Genomic DNA, 17,999 nt, shown 5'->3' with positions numbered 1-17,999 from the left:
CAGGTGGCTGCAAAGTCTCTCTGTACACAACAATCTCGACACAGGCCTGGCCTGAGGCTATTTTTATCGTGCCATGGAGTGGATGTGCGTGTACCATGCACATGCTCGGATTATAATAATCACAGCTGGCATTTGTTGAGTACCTGGTGTTATGAGTTGAATTGTATTACCCGAAAAGATACAAAGTTTTAACCCTGTCACTGTGAATGTGACCTTATTTGGAAATAGGGTCTTTACAGATGTAATCAAGTTAAGAGGAGGTTATTAGGGTGGGCCCTTAATCCAATATGACTTGTGTTCTTATAAAAAGAGGAAAATGTTAACATAGACACAGACATAGGAGAGTGCCATGTGGCAAGAGGCAGAGATACAGCTGCAAGCCAAGGAACACCACGGTTGGACAACCACCACCAGAAGCTAGGAAGAGACAAGGAAGGAATCTTCCTTTTGTGTTTCAGAGGGAGTGTTAGTCCATTTGGGCTGCTGCAACAAAATAGATTGGGTAACTTATAAACAATAGATATGATTTCTCATAGTTCTGGTGGCTGGGAAGTCCAAGATCAAGGCACCAGCAGAATCAGTATCTGGTGATCTTACAGATGGCAGCTTGTGGTTCTGTCCTCACATGGTAGGAGAGTCAAAAAGGTCTTCAAGCCTCTTTTATGGGTTATTAATCCCACTCATGAGGGCTCCCCTAATGACCCAATCACCTCCCACCTCTTAATACCATCACATTGGGGATTAAGTTTCAACATATGAATTTGGGGTGGACACCAACATCCATACCATAGCAAGAACAGCCCTTCTAACACCTTGATTTTGGACTTCTAGCCTCCAGAACTGTGAGACAATAAATTTGTTTTAAGCCGACCAGTTTGTGGTACTTTGTTATGGTAGCCTGAACAAGTTAACACATATGGTGTGCCCAGCAGTGTGCCCAACAGTCAAAATATGGAAGGAATGGTATGCATCCTGGGGCAAGGGTGGGGCCAGGGGAGATTCCTCATCTCTCTGGGGCTAATGGCTCAGAGGTCTTTAGGAAGAGTGTCTGGGTTCCAGCATGTGGGTTGGAACCTCTCCTGACCTGGTCACCCTGGGTGTGTGGAATGCCTTGGGGGAAATGACTGGCCTAGAGGCTGGATCAAGATCCCTGGGAATCCTTAAACACTAAACAGACTAGTGCCTCCTCAAAAGTAATTTTAAGTAAAAAAGAACACTGACCATAAAATTGTGGGTTTCAAAATGATACCAAGTTTACTTGCATGCTAATATTAAGAAATTGCAGGGTTTATGGCTGTGGCCTGCACATGGGATCATCCAGCCCTGGGACTGGGTGAGTGGCTTTATCCTGAAAGAGCCATGTAAGTTAAGAGCTGGTACACTCAGCCTCTGGAAAGAGTGAGGGCTGGGGGGTGAGGTAGAGTGCCGGCCTCAGGGGTCCCCTCTGTGTTCTAGATCCAGCTGGCCCTGTGAACACAACCTAGCACTCTGCGGGGGTTCTTGGGCCCATCAGGAATAGAGTGCTTTGTCAGGGCGGGGGTGGAATTGGATTTCCTGCTACTCTGGGCACATGGGGCTCACATTCAAGACTGTGGAGAAGCTGTTAATTTTCATACTCTATGATGTAGACAAGAATAATCTAGATTTCTACACATTAACTCCTCTAATCTTCAGAAGAACCCTATCAGATAGGCATTATTATTATTGTCATTTCCCAGACGAGGAAACTGAGGCACAGAGATGTTGAATAACTTTCCCAAGGTCATTGTGAACATTATGAAAGCATTAGCTGTACGCTGGGCCAATGCATAGTTACCACGCCATGATGGAAAGCCCACTGTGTGCCTCATTCACAGCACCCATTTTGCAGGAGTCCCCAGCTGCTATTAGGAGAATGTGGTACCCTGTGCTACACTTCTGGGCTTCAGTGTATGTAATCACTTTATGACTTCATTAACATCAGGATAAAGGTCCCAAGTTTCGACCGGTTGAAGATTTGCATTAACTTACAGCTTGCCTTCTCTAGAGGGCCCCAACTTTGAAGTTTCCTTCACTTCCAGCATCTTTCCCCACTCCTTCCAGTCTCTGGAGGAGTCAGCAGGCAGGCCCAGTTCTCTAATGTGCCGCCAGGGGGAGCTGCCCACAGAGAAACAGCGCACCTCACCCAGGCCTGAGGCCAAAGACACCACATTAAGTTGGGCTGTTCTTAGCTTCAGTTAACTTTCACTCTTGAAAGTCACCCAAACTCAAGCAAAAGCTCCTATTCAGGAACTGATGGTGTTATTTCACTCTGGTCAGGGAAATTTTGGTTGATGCTTTAGGACCTTTGTCACAATGGGGACAGCGGGGAGCAAAAGTATCAAAATGACTGTAGTGGATTGAATTATGTCCCCCCCAAACTCACTAAAGCTTGAATTGTGTCCCCCAAGTTTTATGTATTAGAAACTTAGTCCCCACTGTGACTGTTAAGAGAGTGGAAAATCCTTTTATGGTAATTGAAGGGCAGAGCCTTGAGGAGGTGATTGGATTGTAGGACCGTGCAGTAGTGAATGGATTAAAAATGGTGGTCAGGGGTGTGGTTCTGAGGGATTTAAAAGAAGAGGAGAGTCTACTCTCTGCTTTCTCTGCTTCCACCACCTTGCAATGTGAGACCCCTGGGTCACTGTCGCCACCACCAGATGTACTTTGGACTTCTCAGCCTCAGAAACTGTAAGCAATAAATTTCATTTTCTTTATAAATCACCCAGTTCAGTGTACTTTGTTATAAGTAACAAAAATGGACTAATACAGTGACTCTGGTAGTGGGAAAGTGGCCTGTCCTCTGGGTGCCCCCAGCACCCCAGAAAGCCAGGCAGAGAGTGCAGGTCACAAGCCAGAGCTTTGAGCCAGTTAGACCCCAGCTGGAGTCTGCACCCTGACACTTCCTAACTGGGTGGCCTTGGGCAGACTGACCTCTCTGTGTCTAGGTTCTTCCATCTGTAATATGACAATGACAACCATGTCTTCCTCTCGGAGTTGCTGTCAAGGTTAAGTGGGATGGTCCATGGAAAACCCCCATAAGCCTCTTTCAGATTTGAGATGGTTCAAGGCCAGCACTGGGGTCTGTGGGGGCACGGGAGAGAGGGGCAGATCTTCACAGGCCCTGGCCCTTCTGTTACTCCACCCCTCATGCCTATTGCACCCTCCTAAGAGGCTCCCCAACCTCAGCTTTGCCCTGGAAGTGAGACCTGCCCCCTCCCCTGGTACCCTAGGAGCAGATCCAGTGCCCCTTTTCACACTCCCAGCCCCAGAGGCCCCTGTGCCGGCGCTGGAGGCAGCTGAGATTTGCCTCTGGTCCATCCATTCACCACATGTTAACTTAGCACTTTCGACCTCCAGATGCCCCTGTGCTCTCTCCCGTGCCCAGACTGGGGGGAGAAAAGGGGGCCCCTAGGCCTGAGGGTCTGAGAAGATCCTGAGTGGACGGCCAAAGGGAGAGAGGATCTCCAAGGAGGATCCCCCAGGAGGACCCTGCAGGCTTGAGGAAGGTCCAAGGGAACCCGGGTCTAAAACGCGTGTGGTGGGGTGTGTGGCAGGGGCCGGACGGGAAGGCGCTCAGCCTCGGGGCCGCAGAGACTCATCTCCAGAGCCGCGCTCCGGTGGGACCCCGGCCGGGGGGCGGGGGCGGGGGCAGGGGACGCCGGCGCGTCCTCGAGGCCTCCTCCCCGCGGCTGGGCCCACTTCCAGGGCAAAGCCCGGCAGGCAGCGCCGGCGCCTTCGACCCGGAAGGCCCCGCGGACCGGAAGGGCGGGACCAGCGCGCGGGCCTCCGCCGCCGCGGCCTGCGCGACCCTTCGCGGGGCTGACGGACCGGGGCCGGGCGGGGACGGCGGGGACGGCGGGAGCTTCGGGCCTCAGTCTCCCCGGGGCCGCGGAGCCCGCCTTTGACCCCAGCGGCGCGCCTGTCGTCCAGGTAAAGGTGCGCCCGAGGGCGGGGCCGGGCCGGGGAGCCGCCCCTGCCCCGCACCGGCCGGGGGAGGGGGCGCCCCGAGCGAACTGTGCCCCGAGCTTGACTCTGTCGGTGCCAGGCTGGACGCCATTAGTGTATTCATTTTCCATATGAAGAAACTGAGGCACGGAGAGGCTAAAGCCACACAGGTAAGCAGCAGAGCTGGCATGAGAGTCCTGGCTCCCGCAGGAACCTCGGGGTGTGTGCGGTGGGTGTGATACGTGCAACGCGGGGTCACAGCTGGACACCTGCACGGGCCAGCCCGCCTGGCCTTGTCATATGGGAAGAGGATGTGAGCCCTAGTTTAGAGATGATCAGAAGAGATGTTAGTAATTTAGGAGGTGAGATTAGTTTTGTTGGGGATAGGTAACTTCCTTAGCCTTTTAAGAAAGAAATAGGGATACTTTGAAAAGTTGCGAAGTGATCTGTCTATGGGCCGAGTAGGTAGGTAAGGTGCGTGCCACTGGCAGGGGCTATGGCAGAGAGGGCAGTGCCCTGTGTGTGGGAGAGTGGGAGACGGCAAGGTGTCAGCCTCTGATCAGCCCTGGCCTACCTTGCTACACAGAAAGGCAAGGACAATGTGGCCTGGTCTTCTGATTTTTCAAGAGAAATCAAGAATCTGAGGTGTGTGTGAAATCTCCTGATTTTAAAGTATTGGCAACTAACTCATTAAAAAAACCAAAACCAAAACCAACGCAAAAAAACTCTGCAAGCGAATCCGGCAGGGTTTGCTGGTAGAATCCACTTGCGACCTTCACACTGGGGCATAGAGAAGTGAAAGACAAGGTTTGCAAGAGGCAGAGTGCACTTTAGCATTTTGTAAATTCCACCAGAGAAGCAGGAAGTGCTAAGGATTGCAGGTGAGCAAGATCACTCTAAAGGCTCCTATTTTCAATTTTTTTTTTAAAATACAGGGTGCATGGAGGTCTGTGTTAGCTCCAAAGCCGCCTTCTCTCTTATCTCTCACAATCTGGTCCATCTCAGAAAGCTAGGCTGCTGTCGAGGGATGGGCTTTTCTACATCTCTCTGTACATCCCAGATCAGCCTGGGTGCTTGCAAGAAACCAGGGCTTCAAGTTGGCATTTATCTTCTCTGTGGCTGACAAATCTGATTCTGAGGGCCCACCCATGGCTCACTCAGGAGAGTGTGGTGCTGATAACACCAAGGCCACAGGTTCGGATCCCTATGTAGGGATGGCCAGTTAGCTCACTTGGAAGAGCATGGTGCTGACAACACCAAGTCAAGGGTTAAGATCCCCTTACTGGTCACCTTAAAAAAAAAAAAAAATCTGATTCTGAAATAGGTGTGATATTGGGGGGAGGGGAGGCCACACTCCCACCCCTCTGAGGTCTGTCTCCATCCTCCCTCTTTACCCACTTCTTTGTCATTGCAGGCAAAGGTAGCGCTGGGGTGAGAGAAGGAGAAGCAGGATAGACTCCCCTCTCAATCTGGCCAGACTGGAGAATTCAGGAAGCTGAGCTTTTTATTTTTATTTTTTTTATTTTTATTTTTTTTCAAGTTTTACTATTGTTTTAATTAGCAAAAAAAATGAAATCAAAATATGCACAGTCATGTTTCACTTAACAGATGCAAGCGCTAAATATGAATTTCATATGACAAAATGTTTTATCCATTATAACAAAATTCCAATAATGTTAATAATAGTTCTAAAATTTTTCCCCAAATTCTAAGCAGAGTATGCAAATTGGAAGTTACTTTTGAACATGCATAACCATCTTATTATTCAGCTTTATGTGCAGAAAAGATTGAAGAGTTTAGATTTGACCAAGATGCTGATGCTGGACAAGAGAATTCTTTCCTCTCCACCTCTAAGTTGCCAGTCCTCTTAGCACTAACTGCCCAAACACCCCAAACATGGAGACAGCTCCCAAACTATAATTAAAAACATCATGGGGCTGGCCACGGTGAGACCATCGTGCCTGTTAAACGCCGAGGTCACAGGTTTGGATACCCTCAGGAGTCGCCAAAAAAACCCCAAACAAAAAAAAAACAAGAATGGTAAAGATCATGAAGCGTGTGTTAACATCATTATTACTTCCTTTATTTTATCCCTAAGGCATAGAAATATATCATTATTCAAAATATATATCTGGAATTAGTCCAGACCAAATGAGACATTTTCAAACCTCCCTGATGCTGGTTAGTTGTCTCGATCCCATTTAACTGTCTTGGGATCCAAAAGAGTTTCATGTTTCACACGGCAGGCGTACTCATCTTTTTCAATGGGGGTGAAATCAGTGTGGACCAGAAGATAGAAAGACCAGTCCTTGCTGAAAGACAGATCTGACTGCTCCACTTTTTCTATTTTCACTCCATTCTTCAACAAATCAATCTGAATCTGGGGTGGATGAAATCCAGACACATAGCAGTTGAGGAAATTTGGCTTCCCATTTTCTGCTGGGTGACGTGAGTAAACTTGGATCTTCGGAGAACGCGGCTCACAGTCCAGGCCCGGCAGGGAGAGTAGCGCGAGCACAGTCAAGACCACGTAGCGCGACATCGCTACTCCACAGCGGAGTCCAACGCAGTACTCGGAAGCTGAGCTTTTTAGCAAGGGGTCAGGAGATGAGGTTACAAACCTTCCACAACAAGAGACTATCGATGCTCTATCTTCTGCAATGATTCTTACAAAGAAGTTAGAGCATCTTTCCCCTGGATTAAGGCAGCCTCAATACCACCTCTACCCGTGGTGTGGGACTATTGAAACCTAGCCGGAATTGTGTTCCTTCCTGCCCCTGCCCTCCCACACACTGTGACATCTGCTGGCCCTCCAGTTTGGCAGAGCCCTGGGCTTATGCTTTGGTGCTGGCCTGGCTGGGCTAAGTGGAGGTTGGAAGTAGCATTTGCACAGTGACACCTCATTAACCCCTGTGGGTTTTGACTTAAAGTCATTCAGAGCAGGTCAGAATCTGTTTTTTTTTTTTTTGGTAGGCAGTGGAGGGTGAAGTGGTTATATATCTGTTTCCTGCCTCTGTTACAAACATTTTCTTGCTGTGCAGAACTGTTTCAAGAGTGCAGATACTAATTCTACAGACAGCCTGTTTTAGGAGTGATGTTGGGGCACTCACATGGAAGCCAACCCTGCAGACCAAGCATGGCAAGGCTCAAGGTCTTCACCCCCCTGGAAATGGGAGGTTCTCTGCAGCCTACATAGGAGCCTTCCTGAGACCTGGGCTGTACCTCCTTTTTTTTCCAGTATAATTAACAGATGAAAAACTGGATATAAACCAGACCTAAGCTAAAAGGTGATTAAATACTTTACGGTCAGATGTTGAGCTTTTTGAAGGGTTTTACTGTAAAAGTAATTCCTTTGGTTATTTTAACATGTGTTTGAAGTTTTGTTTGTGTGTGTACCTTTTCAGGACCATGGCTACTGGGTAAATCAGGTTACTCCCTCCATCTCCCCATTTCTGGGTGGCTTCTGCCCCCTATGATAATGCATTTTATTGTCCTGACATTTGTGTGTAGACAAATCTTGACCACTGGAAGAGCAGAGGGGGTTTCTCATCCACGGAGGAGGAGTAGGCATTCAACCTGTCTGGAAGCAGAGGGGCTGGGGCAGGAGGAAGCTAGGCGGTGTTTCAGCAGACCCAGAACACAGGTCATTCAGAGTTGCCCTTCAGTGCCTTGGACAACCCTGTAAGGCCTGTCCCTCCACTACCTCTCACACCCTGCTTGGCCAAACAGACACATCTGGGGGATATCTGTTTGCAACTTTTGAATTAAAGGACTGAGTAACATGTCCAGATTCTGGGTCATGCTCTCTTAGATTCTTGCTGCCCACAGTGAGGGCAGAAGACCATCTGGAGGCTTGTGGGAAAGGCAGAATCTCACCCCACCCATACCAACTGTATTTGACAAGATCTTCAGTGATTCCTGTGTATACTGGAGAATCATGGATCTAAAGTACAGTAATGTGCTGCATAGCAGTGTTTCCGTTGATGGGTAGACATCATAATCAGGTTGGTCCCATAAGATTATAATACTATATTTTTACTGTACCTTTTCTATGTTTAGATACACAAATACCATTGTGTTACAGCTGCCTGCAGTTTCAGCACAGTAACATGCTGTCCAGATTTGCAGCCTAGGAGCCATAGGCTATACCTAGGTATGTAGTAAGCTGTGCCATCTAGGTTTGTGTAAGTGAACTCTGATGTTCTCACAATGAGGAAATCACCTAACGATGCATTTCTCAGAGCATATCCCCGTCATTAACACAGACTGTATATCTATCAAAAGGAAAAAATAAGGGAAATTTTCAGGGGCTGGAGCACAGGATACTTCTTACCTGGCCTGGGACTGCAGAGAAGTTCTGAAAACCTGACTTTGTGGTAATATGGTGGATCCATGGATTTGTTCTAAGGGCTCAAAATTCTCTCCAGGATTGGAAGAGCAACTTTGTATTAGAGACTGCTGATTCTGGATTATCCTTGGGTCATAAAAAGCTGATATAACTAAAAGATGTTAAGCAATAGAATCTGCCCCAAACTTCCTCAGTCACGTTGCTTTCACAACTGTTTCAGTGTTTCAGCTTGGAAAGGGAAGTGTCTCTAAGAGAGTGCGGATGGGGCCTTCGGTCCAGCTGAAGCTCTAAGGAGAAGCATCACTTGCTGATGGGTGGCCTGTTGGTATTGGGGCTTTCCATTCTCACCCATCCCTCAGAGGGGCAGAGCCTGCCCTGCCCTTGCCCACCTTTTCCTCATCAGCACGGCAAAGTTTCCTGACCCCAGAGAATTGTTATAAAGGTTGTTGTTCTTAAGGTCTATCCGTCCAGCTGTCCATCAGTCCATATGCATTGCAAGCCCCTTGGAATTCTTTGATTTATTTCATTTTCTGATTACTTCATCTAACTGCTTCATCTTGTCCCTGCTTTTAATGTGCCATGTGTAAAACTGCACTGATTTTAAATGTAGTCATTTAAGGAAGCCAGTGGTGTGCATTAGTAATAGAACATTCATTTAGAGCCATCACACACTGAGAGTCTGCAGTGTTCCAGGCATGTGCCATGTACTTCCCACCCGTTCTGACGCCGTGCGAGAATCCAGCCTGTAGGTGGTTTATCTCTATCTTAGAGGTGAGATATCTGACATACTGCTCAGGGTCATCCAGTGGGGAAATGCCAGTGTAGTCCCGGAGTCACATTCTTTCCCCTTCTCTGGCTTGGCGTTAGCTCAGTTGCCCTGCCACACAACACAGGACATGAGGCTGGGACTTTCCAGTCTCTGCCAGGCTTTGTGCACAGGGGATGGCCTGAGCCAGCTGAAAGGCCACTGATGCAAGAGAGGTCAGGCCTGCTTCCCTTGTGCTGAGCTGGTGGAACATGTGGCTGGGGCTGCTCCTTAATCTGTCATAAATCAGAAGTTAATCAGAGGGCAAAGATGATCTTTCATCCACTTGCTGCTTCTGTTTGCTTATTAACTATCCACTACCCTGCTTTCTCTGTGACAAAGAACTTTTCATGTGACAATGCTGTCTGTCGTGTACATGGCAGAGCTACTGTTCTCTCCAGAAAATGAGGCCCCTTTCTCAAAACTCTAAGAAAAATAACATTTGGGTGGAAATACTCTTCACTTGTTAAATCTCTCCCTTTGAAATCCTTCCCTTCAGGCCTGCTAAGATGCCTGTCATGGTGGAGGACATCATGAAGCTGCTGTGCTCCATTTCTGAGGAGAGGAAAATGAAGGCAGCCGTCAAGCACTCTGGGAAGGGTGCCCTGGTCACAGGAGCTGTGGCCTTCGTTGGTGGTTTGGTCGGTGGTCCACCGGGACTAGCTGTTGGTAAGTGCAGGTGTCTCTTAGGGACAGCCAGCAATGTGAGTGTCCTCCCTTTGAAATCGTAGGGAGGAACGACCTTGTAAAAGTAGTGTCACATGCCCCATGTGAGGAGTTTGTGGAGTTAAGGTTGCTTCTGTGAAATGATCTTTGTGTACATAATTTGTCCTGTTAAAAATACAAGCTTCTGTGTGAATGTCTCAGAAATGCAGGGCACTCTTGGCAATAGCGTCAGTGCCATTCAGACCTGGAGGACAGCTTTTCCACAGTGCTGGAATCCCAAAGTGAATAGTCAGGATGACTGGCCCTGCCCTTTCCCCAGGGATGTGTCCTAGCTTCTGAAGATATCGTGGTGTCCTGGGTCCGTGGGATGGCCCCCTCACCCTCATCATCATTACTGTGTCACTTCAGAAGGGAATGGGGGCAGTTGGGATTTGCTGAGCACCTGCTATGAGTGGATGCTGTGTGCCATTTTGCGTAAGCCAGCTTGTTCAGAGAAAGCTTACCCATGCTAAAAGCAAAAAGTCCAATGCAGAAAAAACAAAAAACCAACAGGAGAACTGCCTTTTACTCATAGAGTGGTCATACCTGTCCCCTTGTTTTACAACCTGCTTCTATTTGGGAACTGTTTGTGGCAATGAATGAAGGTTTGGCTAATTTTCCCATCATTCCTTGCAGCCAGGATGAAGTTACTTCATTTGGATTAGGGACAGGAAGAATTCCTGTGTCCCAGGCCTTGGAAGATCTGTTTGGCTCAGAGCCATGGCCCAAGTCATAGACTAAAATGGAGCCAGAGATCTGGCCAGCATTCAGACCTCAGCTGGGGAGGGCCCAGATAAGGCCTCCCTGGAGGTGGCCTCAGATGGACCCTGCAATATGGTTTAGCTGGTGTTCTCAGGGCGGCTCAGTGGCATCTGCTGCATTGGGCTCGGCAGATATTTACTGAATGCCTGCTCCATGCTGGGCATCCTGTGCAGGGACTTGGGGGCCGTGGAGAGCTCACGGTCTGGTGGAAATCCTTTCTATATGGCTTGCAGTCTTCACATGAATATAGGCTGGAGAGATAACACTTTTCTGCTGAGGTTGGCTTCTGTCTCCTAACTCACTGGCAAGGCTTCCTGCTCTGATCATTTCTTTGGTAGTGGGAGTGACATTCAAAGACATTTCATTAAGCTGAGGCCAAATTGAGGAGAAAAATAAGTGTGTGGGTGGCCCCAGACCTTCCCTCTATATATTTCCCTTTTGAAACTCTGTGAATTATTGAGTCCTGACTTCAGCATCTTGCCATCCAGGAAGAAACAAGTAAGGGAGAAGACAAGCCATTTCCTTCCTCCTAGGTGACATTCTATATCTTTGTCCCCACCCCCATCTAAGTGCTCAGATGGGGCTTACTGGGATCATTTTATCATTTAGTTATGCCCAGATGCCATTTTGGGAGCACATAATTTATTCAGATTGCGTAAAAGCTAGTAGCAAACAGGATGTCTGCAAAGAAAACCCGGGGGATTCACTACTCCCAGCCTCTGGTTGTGGGTGGGAGCATCATTTTACCTAGAAAACAAAGGAATTTTCACTTCTCCAAAGAGCGAGTAATTTGCTGGTCGATATTCCTGGTGACTTTTTGCATTAAGTGCTGCTCTAAATCAAATATTGATGTTCTCATAAAGGTTTAGTGCAGATGAGTGCAACTCTTGTCGGCTCTAAGTGTTTCACTGGTGTCATGGGGAAAAGTTCAGTAAAACTTGTAAATTAGCTGGTTTTCGCTCCCCAGAATGCTCCTGTCTCTCAGAGAGGAGGTGAGTCCTGTACAGGGCAGTATTCAGACTCCAGGATGTGAGGCTGGTTCCGGTCTCGGTGCCAGAAGAGGCATCCGCTCTGGGTGCCTCCACGCTTGGCTCTGGGAAGCACAGGTTTTGCTGCCTCTCATCTCGGTCCAGACTGCAAGTGGGTTCTTCCTGGACCAGGCTGCATTTTTTAAAATACACTTTTAATTTTGGAACAATATTGGATTTACAGAAAAGTTGCAAAGGTAGTGCAGAGAATTCCCATATATTCCTCACCCAGTTTCAATTACCCTAAATGTGACATGTGCAACTGTACTTTTGTCAAAATGAAGAAACCAACACTGATACACTGATACACTTCTATTAACTATTCTCTAGACTTGGTTTGGATTTCACCAGTTTTTGCATTAATGGCCTCCAGGATCCAGTCAAAGATACCACATTGTACTTAATTGGCCCATTTCCTTAGTCTCCTCTGGTCTGTGACAGTTTCTCAGACTTTCCTTGTTGTTCATGACCTTGATAGTTTTGAGTACTGGGCAGGTATTTTGTAGAATGTCTCTCAGTTTGGGTTTGTGTGATGTGTTACTCATGATTGGACTGTAGCTATAGGTCATTGGAAAGAGTGCCTTGGAGGTGAAGTGACCTTCTCTTGCATCATTTCAGGTGGTACATGACATCCACATGACATCACTGGTGATGTTGGCCTTGGTCACTTGGTTAAGGTCATGTTTGCTGGGTTTTTCCATTTGTAAAGTTTGTTTTCCTTCCCATGCTCTGTTCTTTGGAAGTGAGACACTAAGTCAGTCCCTCAGGCTACATCCTGAAATATCTGATGGTGATATTTAAAAATCATGAGACTTTTAAAGATATAAATCTGGAATGCCGTGTGGCAGCAGTTGGCTGCCATGGGGTAGCCCTGTCCTTTTTGACAAGGACCCAGCTCTCCAGGTCACCACAGGCCCACTCCCCCATTTCGCTCCTTTTGGTCACCCACCAAACCCTTGAAAGCACTTGAGTTTGAGACCCCTGCCCTGGGTCATCTTCCCTTTCCTGGCAGCATCCTGCAAGTAGCCTGATTAGATAGACCTTTCCACTGATACAAGGTCTTCATGTCTCAAGATAGCGTGCCTCAGTTTTGGCAATAAATTTACATTTTCTTTTTTTTTAAAGGTGACCGGTAAGGAGATCTTAACCCTTAACTTGGTGTTGTCAGCACCATGCTCTCCCAGGTGAGCTAACCAGCCATCCCTATATAGGGATTCAAACCCGTGACTTTGGTGTTATCAGCACCACACTTTCCCAAGTGAGCCACGGGCTGGCCCTAAATTTACATTTTAATGTAATGTTTGCGCCCTTGTTGGGAAGCAGAAAAAGAAATAGTAAAATACATTAAATTTATCATTTATCGTCATACAACTTGGAGGGGATTTATGAAAAACATTGCTTCAAGAGGAAAGAATCTCCTTATCTGTCCCTAGCCTCCTTTTAACCATATGAGTTCACTGGAAATTTCCTAAGTTCAGGGACAAGGAGCATATCAGCTACCCAATGAAAGAAAGCCGGCCTCACCACTGAGATGGTTTTCCTTAAAAATGCATTTGCTTCTCATCCCTGTCCTTTGTGATGAGAGAGAGAGATTTTCATGGGAAGCATGGGAGCCTTTTGCCGCCCATGAAGAGGATTTTAGTTAGCACAGCTCCGAGGTAGGAGATGGTGTACGCTTCATTTTGCTTCTTAAGTGCGAAGCTTAGGGAAGTGCATGTTGTGTCAATTATCTGAGCCAAATGGACCAAAGACCACATAAACCTTTGCCCTCCACACTGCCTGGTGGAGCAGGCATGAAGCTGAGCCCGTTCTGACCCAGTCATGAATGTGCCCACCCGTCATGACTGGTGGACATGCTATCAACGAGAACCTAAGGCCATCATTTATGAATAAGGCACAACTAATTGAACCCTTCCTTGTTTTCTAGGGGGGGCTGTCGGGGGTCTATTAGGTGCCTGGATGACAAGTGGACAGTTTAAGCCAATTCCTCAGATCCTAATGGAGCTGCCCCCTGCCGAACAGCGGAGGCTCTTTAACGAAGCCACTGCCATTGTCAGGCACCTGGAGTGGACAGATGCCGTGCAGCTGACCGCGCTGGTCATGGGCAGCAATGCCCTGCAGCAGCAGCTGCTGGCGATGCTGGTCAACTACGTCACCAAAGAGCTGCAGGCCGAAGTGCAGTACGACGACTAGGCTACTGCCCCAGGGAAGTGGGGCTTTTGTGTAGCAGATTCTGTGACTCCTAGAAGATGACCGGAGAGTTGGGGGAAGCGCAGTAGGTTTCCCTGAGAAATCTACACATCATCAATGTATTACCTTAAACTGGAGTGGAATCTCTTGCTGGAGAGGCTACTACTATGTTGCATCATGTTCCAGTAATTATTTATGAAGAAGTTATGTTTTTGCGGTCATGTGCTCTAATGAGCACTGACAGCCTTTGATTGGGAAGCCTGTGAAAAGCAAAGGCATGCGTGTTGCAGGCCTCAGCGGCAGTTTTCTGAGTCCTCTCTCGCCAGCATGGGAGTCTGGAGGGAGTTATCATGTTCGTCTTTCTGACTACCCTTCATTCTCCCCCGGTGGGGCCTTCTCATCTCGTGGAGATGAGTTGTCTTCCAAGCACCTGTTGTAGGACTGGATCCCCCCCTCTTTGGCCCCAGAGTCTTAGGATCTGAGAGCTGGCTCATGCTGGAATCGTAATTACCTCCTGAGTGTGTGCCTTCCCTGCCCAGTGACTTCTAAGTGGCCTCATGGAGGGGGACAGTCGGCCTGTTGAGCCAAACTACAATGCCAAGTGCACTGGCCTCTTCTCCCATGAGCTGCTTTCTTCTTCCCAGGGTCTTGCTTTCCTCACCAGAAAAGTCATGGTAGTTCTTGAGTTATGCTTTTTACATGAAGTATTTTCAGCAAAAAGTATTGCTTTTTCTGAAGTGATGGGATTATAAACCAAGTCAAAGAAATGTTTCCACCCTAAAAATTCCCCTAATACTGTATGCACTTTGCTTTCCGAACTACAACTTGAGTGAGTGTCATCAAATTATAATAAATTTTTTTCTGAAAAGTCTTTTTCCCACATATTCTGTGTGAAGCATTTCTAACATTTGAAGTCTTACATGTGGAACAAAAGGGAAGCTACCAGACTTGTGGCTTTAAAGACTGAAGGAAAGCTCTCCCGATTCCAGGGCCTGAGACTAGCATTCCCAGTCTGGCTTTGTCCCCCCTGTGCTGCCAGTGTGTGCACATAACCCCCAACCTCCTCTAGCAGCTGCAGAAGGTCCCTCGTGTCCCCCAGGCCCTGGGGCAGGGTGGGGACTTGGGTATTTCTCCATGGACTGGTCCCTGGAGGTGCAGAGGGAGGCACTTCTGCTGAGGGCCAGCTTAGAGGAATGCTCGGTCCTGGCACCTCCCTGTGTAAAGAAAACTTCAGGGTGAATTATAACCCACAGTGATTAAGGAAGGATCGAGTCTTTATCGCCCAGAGAAGTTACTCTTCAGCTGGCCTGTCTAACACAAATCAGGTGCCCCAGTGCAGGCCACACTCCTGGAGTTAATGAAGCCACTTTACTCGTTTATGTGCTGGTTGAGTTGATGGGGGACAGGGCAGGGTTGGGAAGGGGAGGTTGTCTGTGAAAACTGAATGTGACTTTTCTTGTCGAACTGATCATTTTTGCCCTTCCTGCTAATAAGTCACTCCTTGCGGTTCCTTGAAATAAAAATCTAAAATCAGGGCATGCACTGTCCCCACATTTTTTATAGCTTTAGTGGGCTCTAAAGTTGCCCTCTCTTTAGTGTTAGGGTAAAACATTGATTCGCAGAAAGCATGAGAGTGAAACCAGAATAAAGATTCTTGATTCAGTACTTCAAAGTTGGTGGATGCTTTTTCCATTTTGAACAATGTGCCAAATACTGCAGCTGCTTACAACTGATCCTCCTGGAAAATCAGGGCTGTAATGGAGTTCCCTTTGTTAGGTGACTGGGCCCCATCCATTTGTACTCGCGTCCCATTCTGTGCCAGGCCCAGGGGACACAGGTGGACCCAGCTCAGAGGCCCAGTATCCACTGAAGCCCCTCCCCCAGCCTGTCTGCCTCTACGCATGAGAAAAACACCCAGAGAGGAGATGGTCCAACTCCTCACCAATTTTGTCTGATGGAGCAGACCTGCAGAGTGAAGACACCCGTGACTAGCCAGGTCCCAGGGTGACTCAGTAGCTTTGGGCCCAAGAGGGCAGTTTGGACCTCAAGTCCCATCTCTCCTAGGAGCTGAAAGCACTTTCCTTGATTTCTCCAGGTTTCTCCTCCTCAGGCTCTCTTCTCAGCTCCTGTGATTATAGTATTTCTATTTCTGTATCCTCTCTGTAAACATTTATTTCTGAATAGGTAATACCTGCTTGGTACAAAACTTAAAAGGTAGCAGAGAGTACGAACTGTCTAGGAAGGTGTTCCCCTAATGCTGACTCCAGATAGAGCCACTGTTACCAGCTTCTCATGCGTTCTTTTAATTCTGTCTTTAAACAGTCTTTGAAAACTGTTCATTTCCTTTTATTTGTCAGTGTTTATTGCTGAAAACACAGAAAAACATAATGAAATGAAAACCACTACAAATTTTACCACCCAGAAAACTGCTGTTAACAAATTTGTATCTTTCCTGCAATCATTTTAAGGCTATATGTATATCACTAACGTATTTGCATCCCTATTGTATATACCTCTTTGAACACTTTTATCAATTAACGTTTGGTGTAATTTAAAATTCCTTGTAAATATTGATAATGGCTGGGGAATATTTTATTATACCTAACTATATGCCTGGTGGTATTTCCTTTTATAGGTTTTTACTATTATAATGCTGCAGTGATCATTTCTGTGTTAATAATCTCTTCATATTTTGGATCGTAAACAGTAGATAGTCTTAGGATAGATTCTTCAAAGTGAAACTGCTGGATTAAAAAGGATGTGACATTTTTTAAGGTTGTTATATTTGGTCAACACTCTTTCCTGAGAGGCAGTATCATTAGTTTACTTTTCCAACAGCAGGGCTTGGGAGTGCACATCTCACTGCGTCCTCACCAAGGGATAGAATGAGAGTGTCCTAAACCTTTAGTAATCTAATAGGGGACTACTGACGTCTTGGTTTGATCCATTTTTCTTTTGATTTCATTTTGAGTGGGGTTGATTGGCTTTGTGGCCTGGCTGTTCCTCTCTTGTTATCTATGAAAGATGGCTGGGAGTGCCCCACTGCTGGGCCACCTGCCCAGGGGTGGCCTCAGTGCTGAGGCCCAGTGGAGGGTGAGAGGGGACTCCACAGGACTGCAGTTGCCCCACCTGTGGCTGGCAGGGAGGCTGGGTGGCCAGGTGACCCGTGGTGGGACTGGCACTCCCAGTTGTATGGCACTCCCTGCATCGCCTGGGTAATGACCTCATACTGCCAGCAGGGCGAAGAGGCAGCTGAGGAGGAAGCTTTGGTGTGGGACCTCATAATTATAAAAAGAAACCATCTGCTCCAGGGCTGGATATTAACCTGCTTTGGGTGTTGACATGACAGCGCCGAGTGAAATTTTTCATAGGCAGATGGTGTATTTTTAGCTAGAATTAACTTTTTTGTTTTTCTGTGTTTTGAGATGTCTGGCTTGGAAGTAAACACGGCTGGGGGTGCCACAGTGCGGAGGCTGGGGAGGGCAGGCCAGCCTTGGAAGGAAGCGTCTTCTCCCATTAGTTATTGAGAGGTGCCATCTAGTGGGCATGCCACGTACATCCTCTCTCCTGTTCTGCCCACAGTGCCTTCTCCTGGTCACCGGCCAGGGCAGGTCCCGCTCGGGATGTGGCTCTGAAAGAATGCTGTTTTATGAGTGCCCCGTGGGAAGGGGGCTGAGGCCTTCCTGAAGTTTTAATAAGCCATGAACAGAACATCAGCCTCGTCTCCTGCAACCTTTTTGCATATAAAACAGAATGTCTCTCAATCCTGAACAATCAACATATGGCAATTAAGAAATGCCAGGATTCATCTAAGCCACACAGGGAAAAGAGAATGTCTGCTGTGTTTTCAGTTTTGTGGGAGGAGATAAATGGCTTTATTGGCTGAAGGAGTCTCCTTGGACCATTATGGTGATGGTGAGTAAGGAGGCTGAGCTCCGGCCTGTCCAGCTGAATTGCAGCCTCAGGGTCAGCTATAGGTACCCCCAAATCCTGGAAAACGGAGGAAGTTTTTCTAAACTATAGATGTGGTGCCTATTTTATTTTTCTGGGTTTTAAGAGAAGGACTTTACTCATTCTTATTAGCAACTAAGCAAATGAAAGTATAATATCTAGGTGATACCTGTTATACACCAATTAATTAGTAAAAATAAATACAAATGATCAAACCCAGAGCTGGCAGGGCTGTGCAAAAAAG

At 47.4% G+C, this 17,999-nt stretch overlaps 2 protein-coding genes across 4 annotated transcripts; one reads left to right on the top strand and one right to left on the bottom strand.

Moving 5' to 3' along the window:
* The first annotated feature begins 3,786 nt into the window (after positions 1 to 3,786).
* Positions 3,787 to 14,686, top strand: C10H19orf12 (chromosome 10 C19orf12 homolog). 3 transcript variants are annotated; one of them, XM_063111122.1, is made up of 3 exons: positions 3,787 to 3,951; positions 9,619 to 9,788; positions 13,542 to 14,686. In XM_063111122.1, exons 2-3 carry the CDS (start codon positions 9,629 to 9,631, stop codon positions 13,805 to 13,807), a joined length of 426 nt encoding a protein of 141 aa, XP_062967192.1. In that variant the 5' UTR covers positions 3,787 to 3,951; positions 9,619 to 9,628; the 3' UTR covers positions 13,808 to 14,686. The 3 variants fall into 3 exon arrangements, with proteins under 3 accessions (XP_062967192.1, XP_062967191.1, XP_062967193.1); XM_063111121.1 differs by having other exon boundaries at positions 3,787 to 4,136; XM_063111123.1 differs by lacking the exon at positions 3,787 to 3,951 and adding an exon at positions 12,740 to 12,798 and having other exon boundaries at positions 9,703 to 9,788.
* On the bottom strand, positions 6,028 to 6,540 carry LOC134388807 (beta-2-microglobulin-like). The gene has a single exon (XM_063112118.1). The coding sequence runs from the start codon at positions 6,506 to 6,508 to the stop codon at positions 6,149 to 6,151; it is 360 nt and encodes a 119-aa protein (XP_062968188.1). The 5' UTR covers positions 6,509 to 6,540; the 3' UTR covers positions 6,028 to 6,148.
* Positions 14,687 to 17,999: the final 3,313 nt, after the last annotated feature.

This window comes from Cynocephalus volans, chromosome 10 (genome assembly GCF_027409185.1).
Source record: "Cynocephalus volans isolate mCynVol1 chromosome 10, mCynVol1.pri, whole genome shotgun sequence".
Lineage (NCBI taxonomy): Eukaryota > Metazoa > Chordata > Mammalia > Dermoptera > Cynocephalidae > Cynocephalus > Cynocephalus volans.
This window is presented reverse-complemented; position numbering and strand designations above follow the sequence as displayed.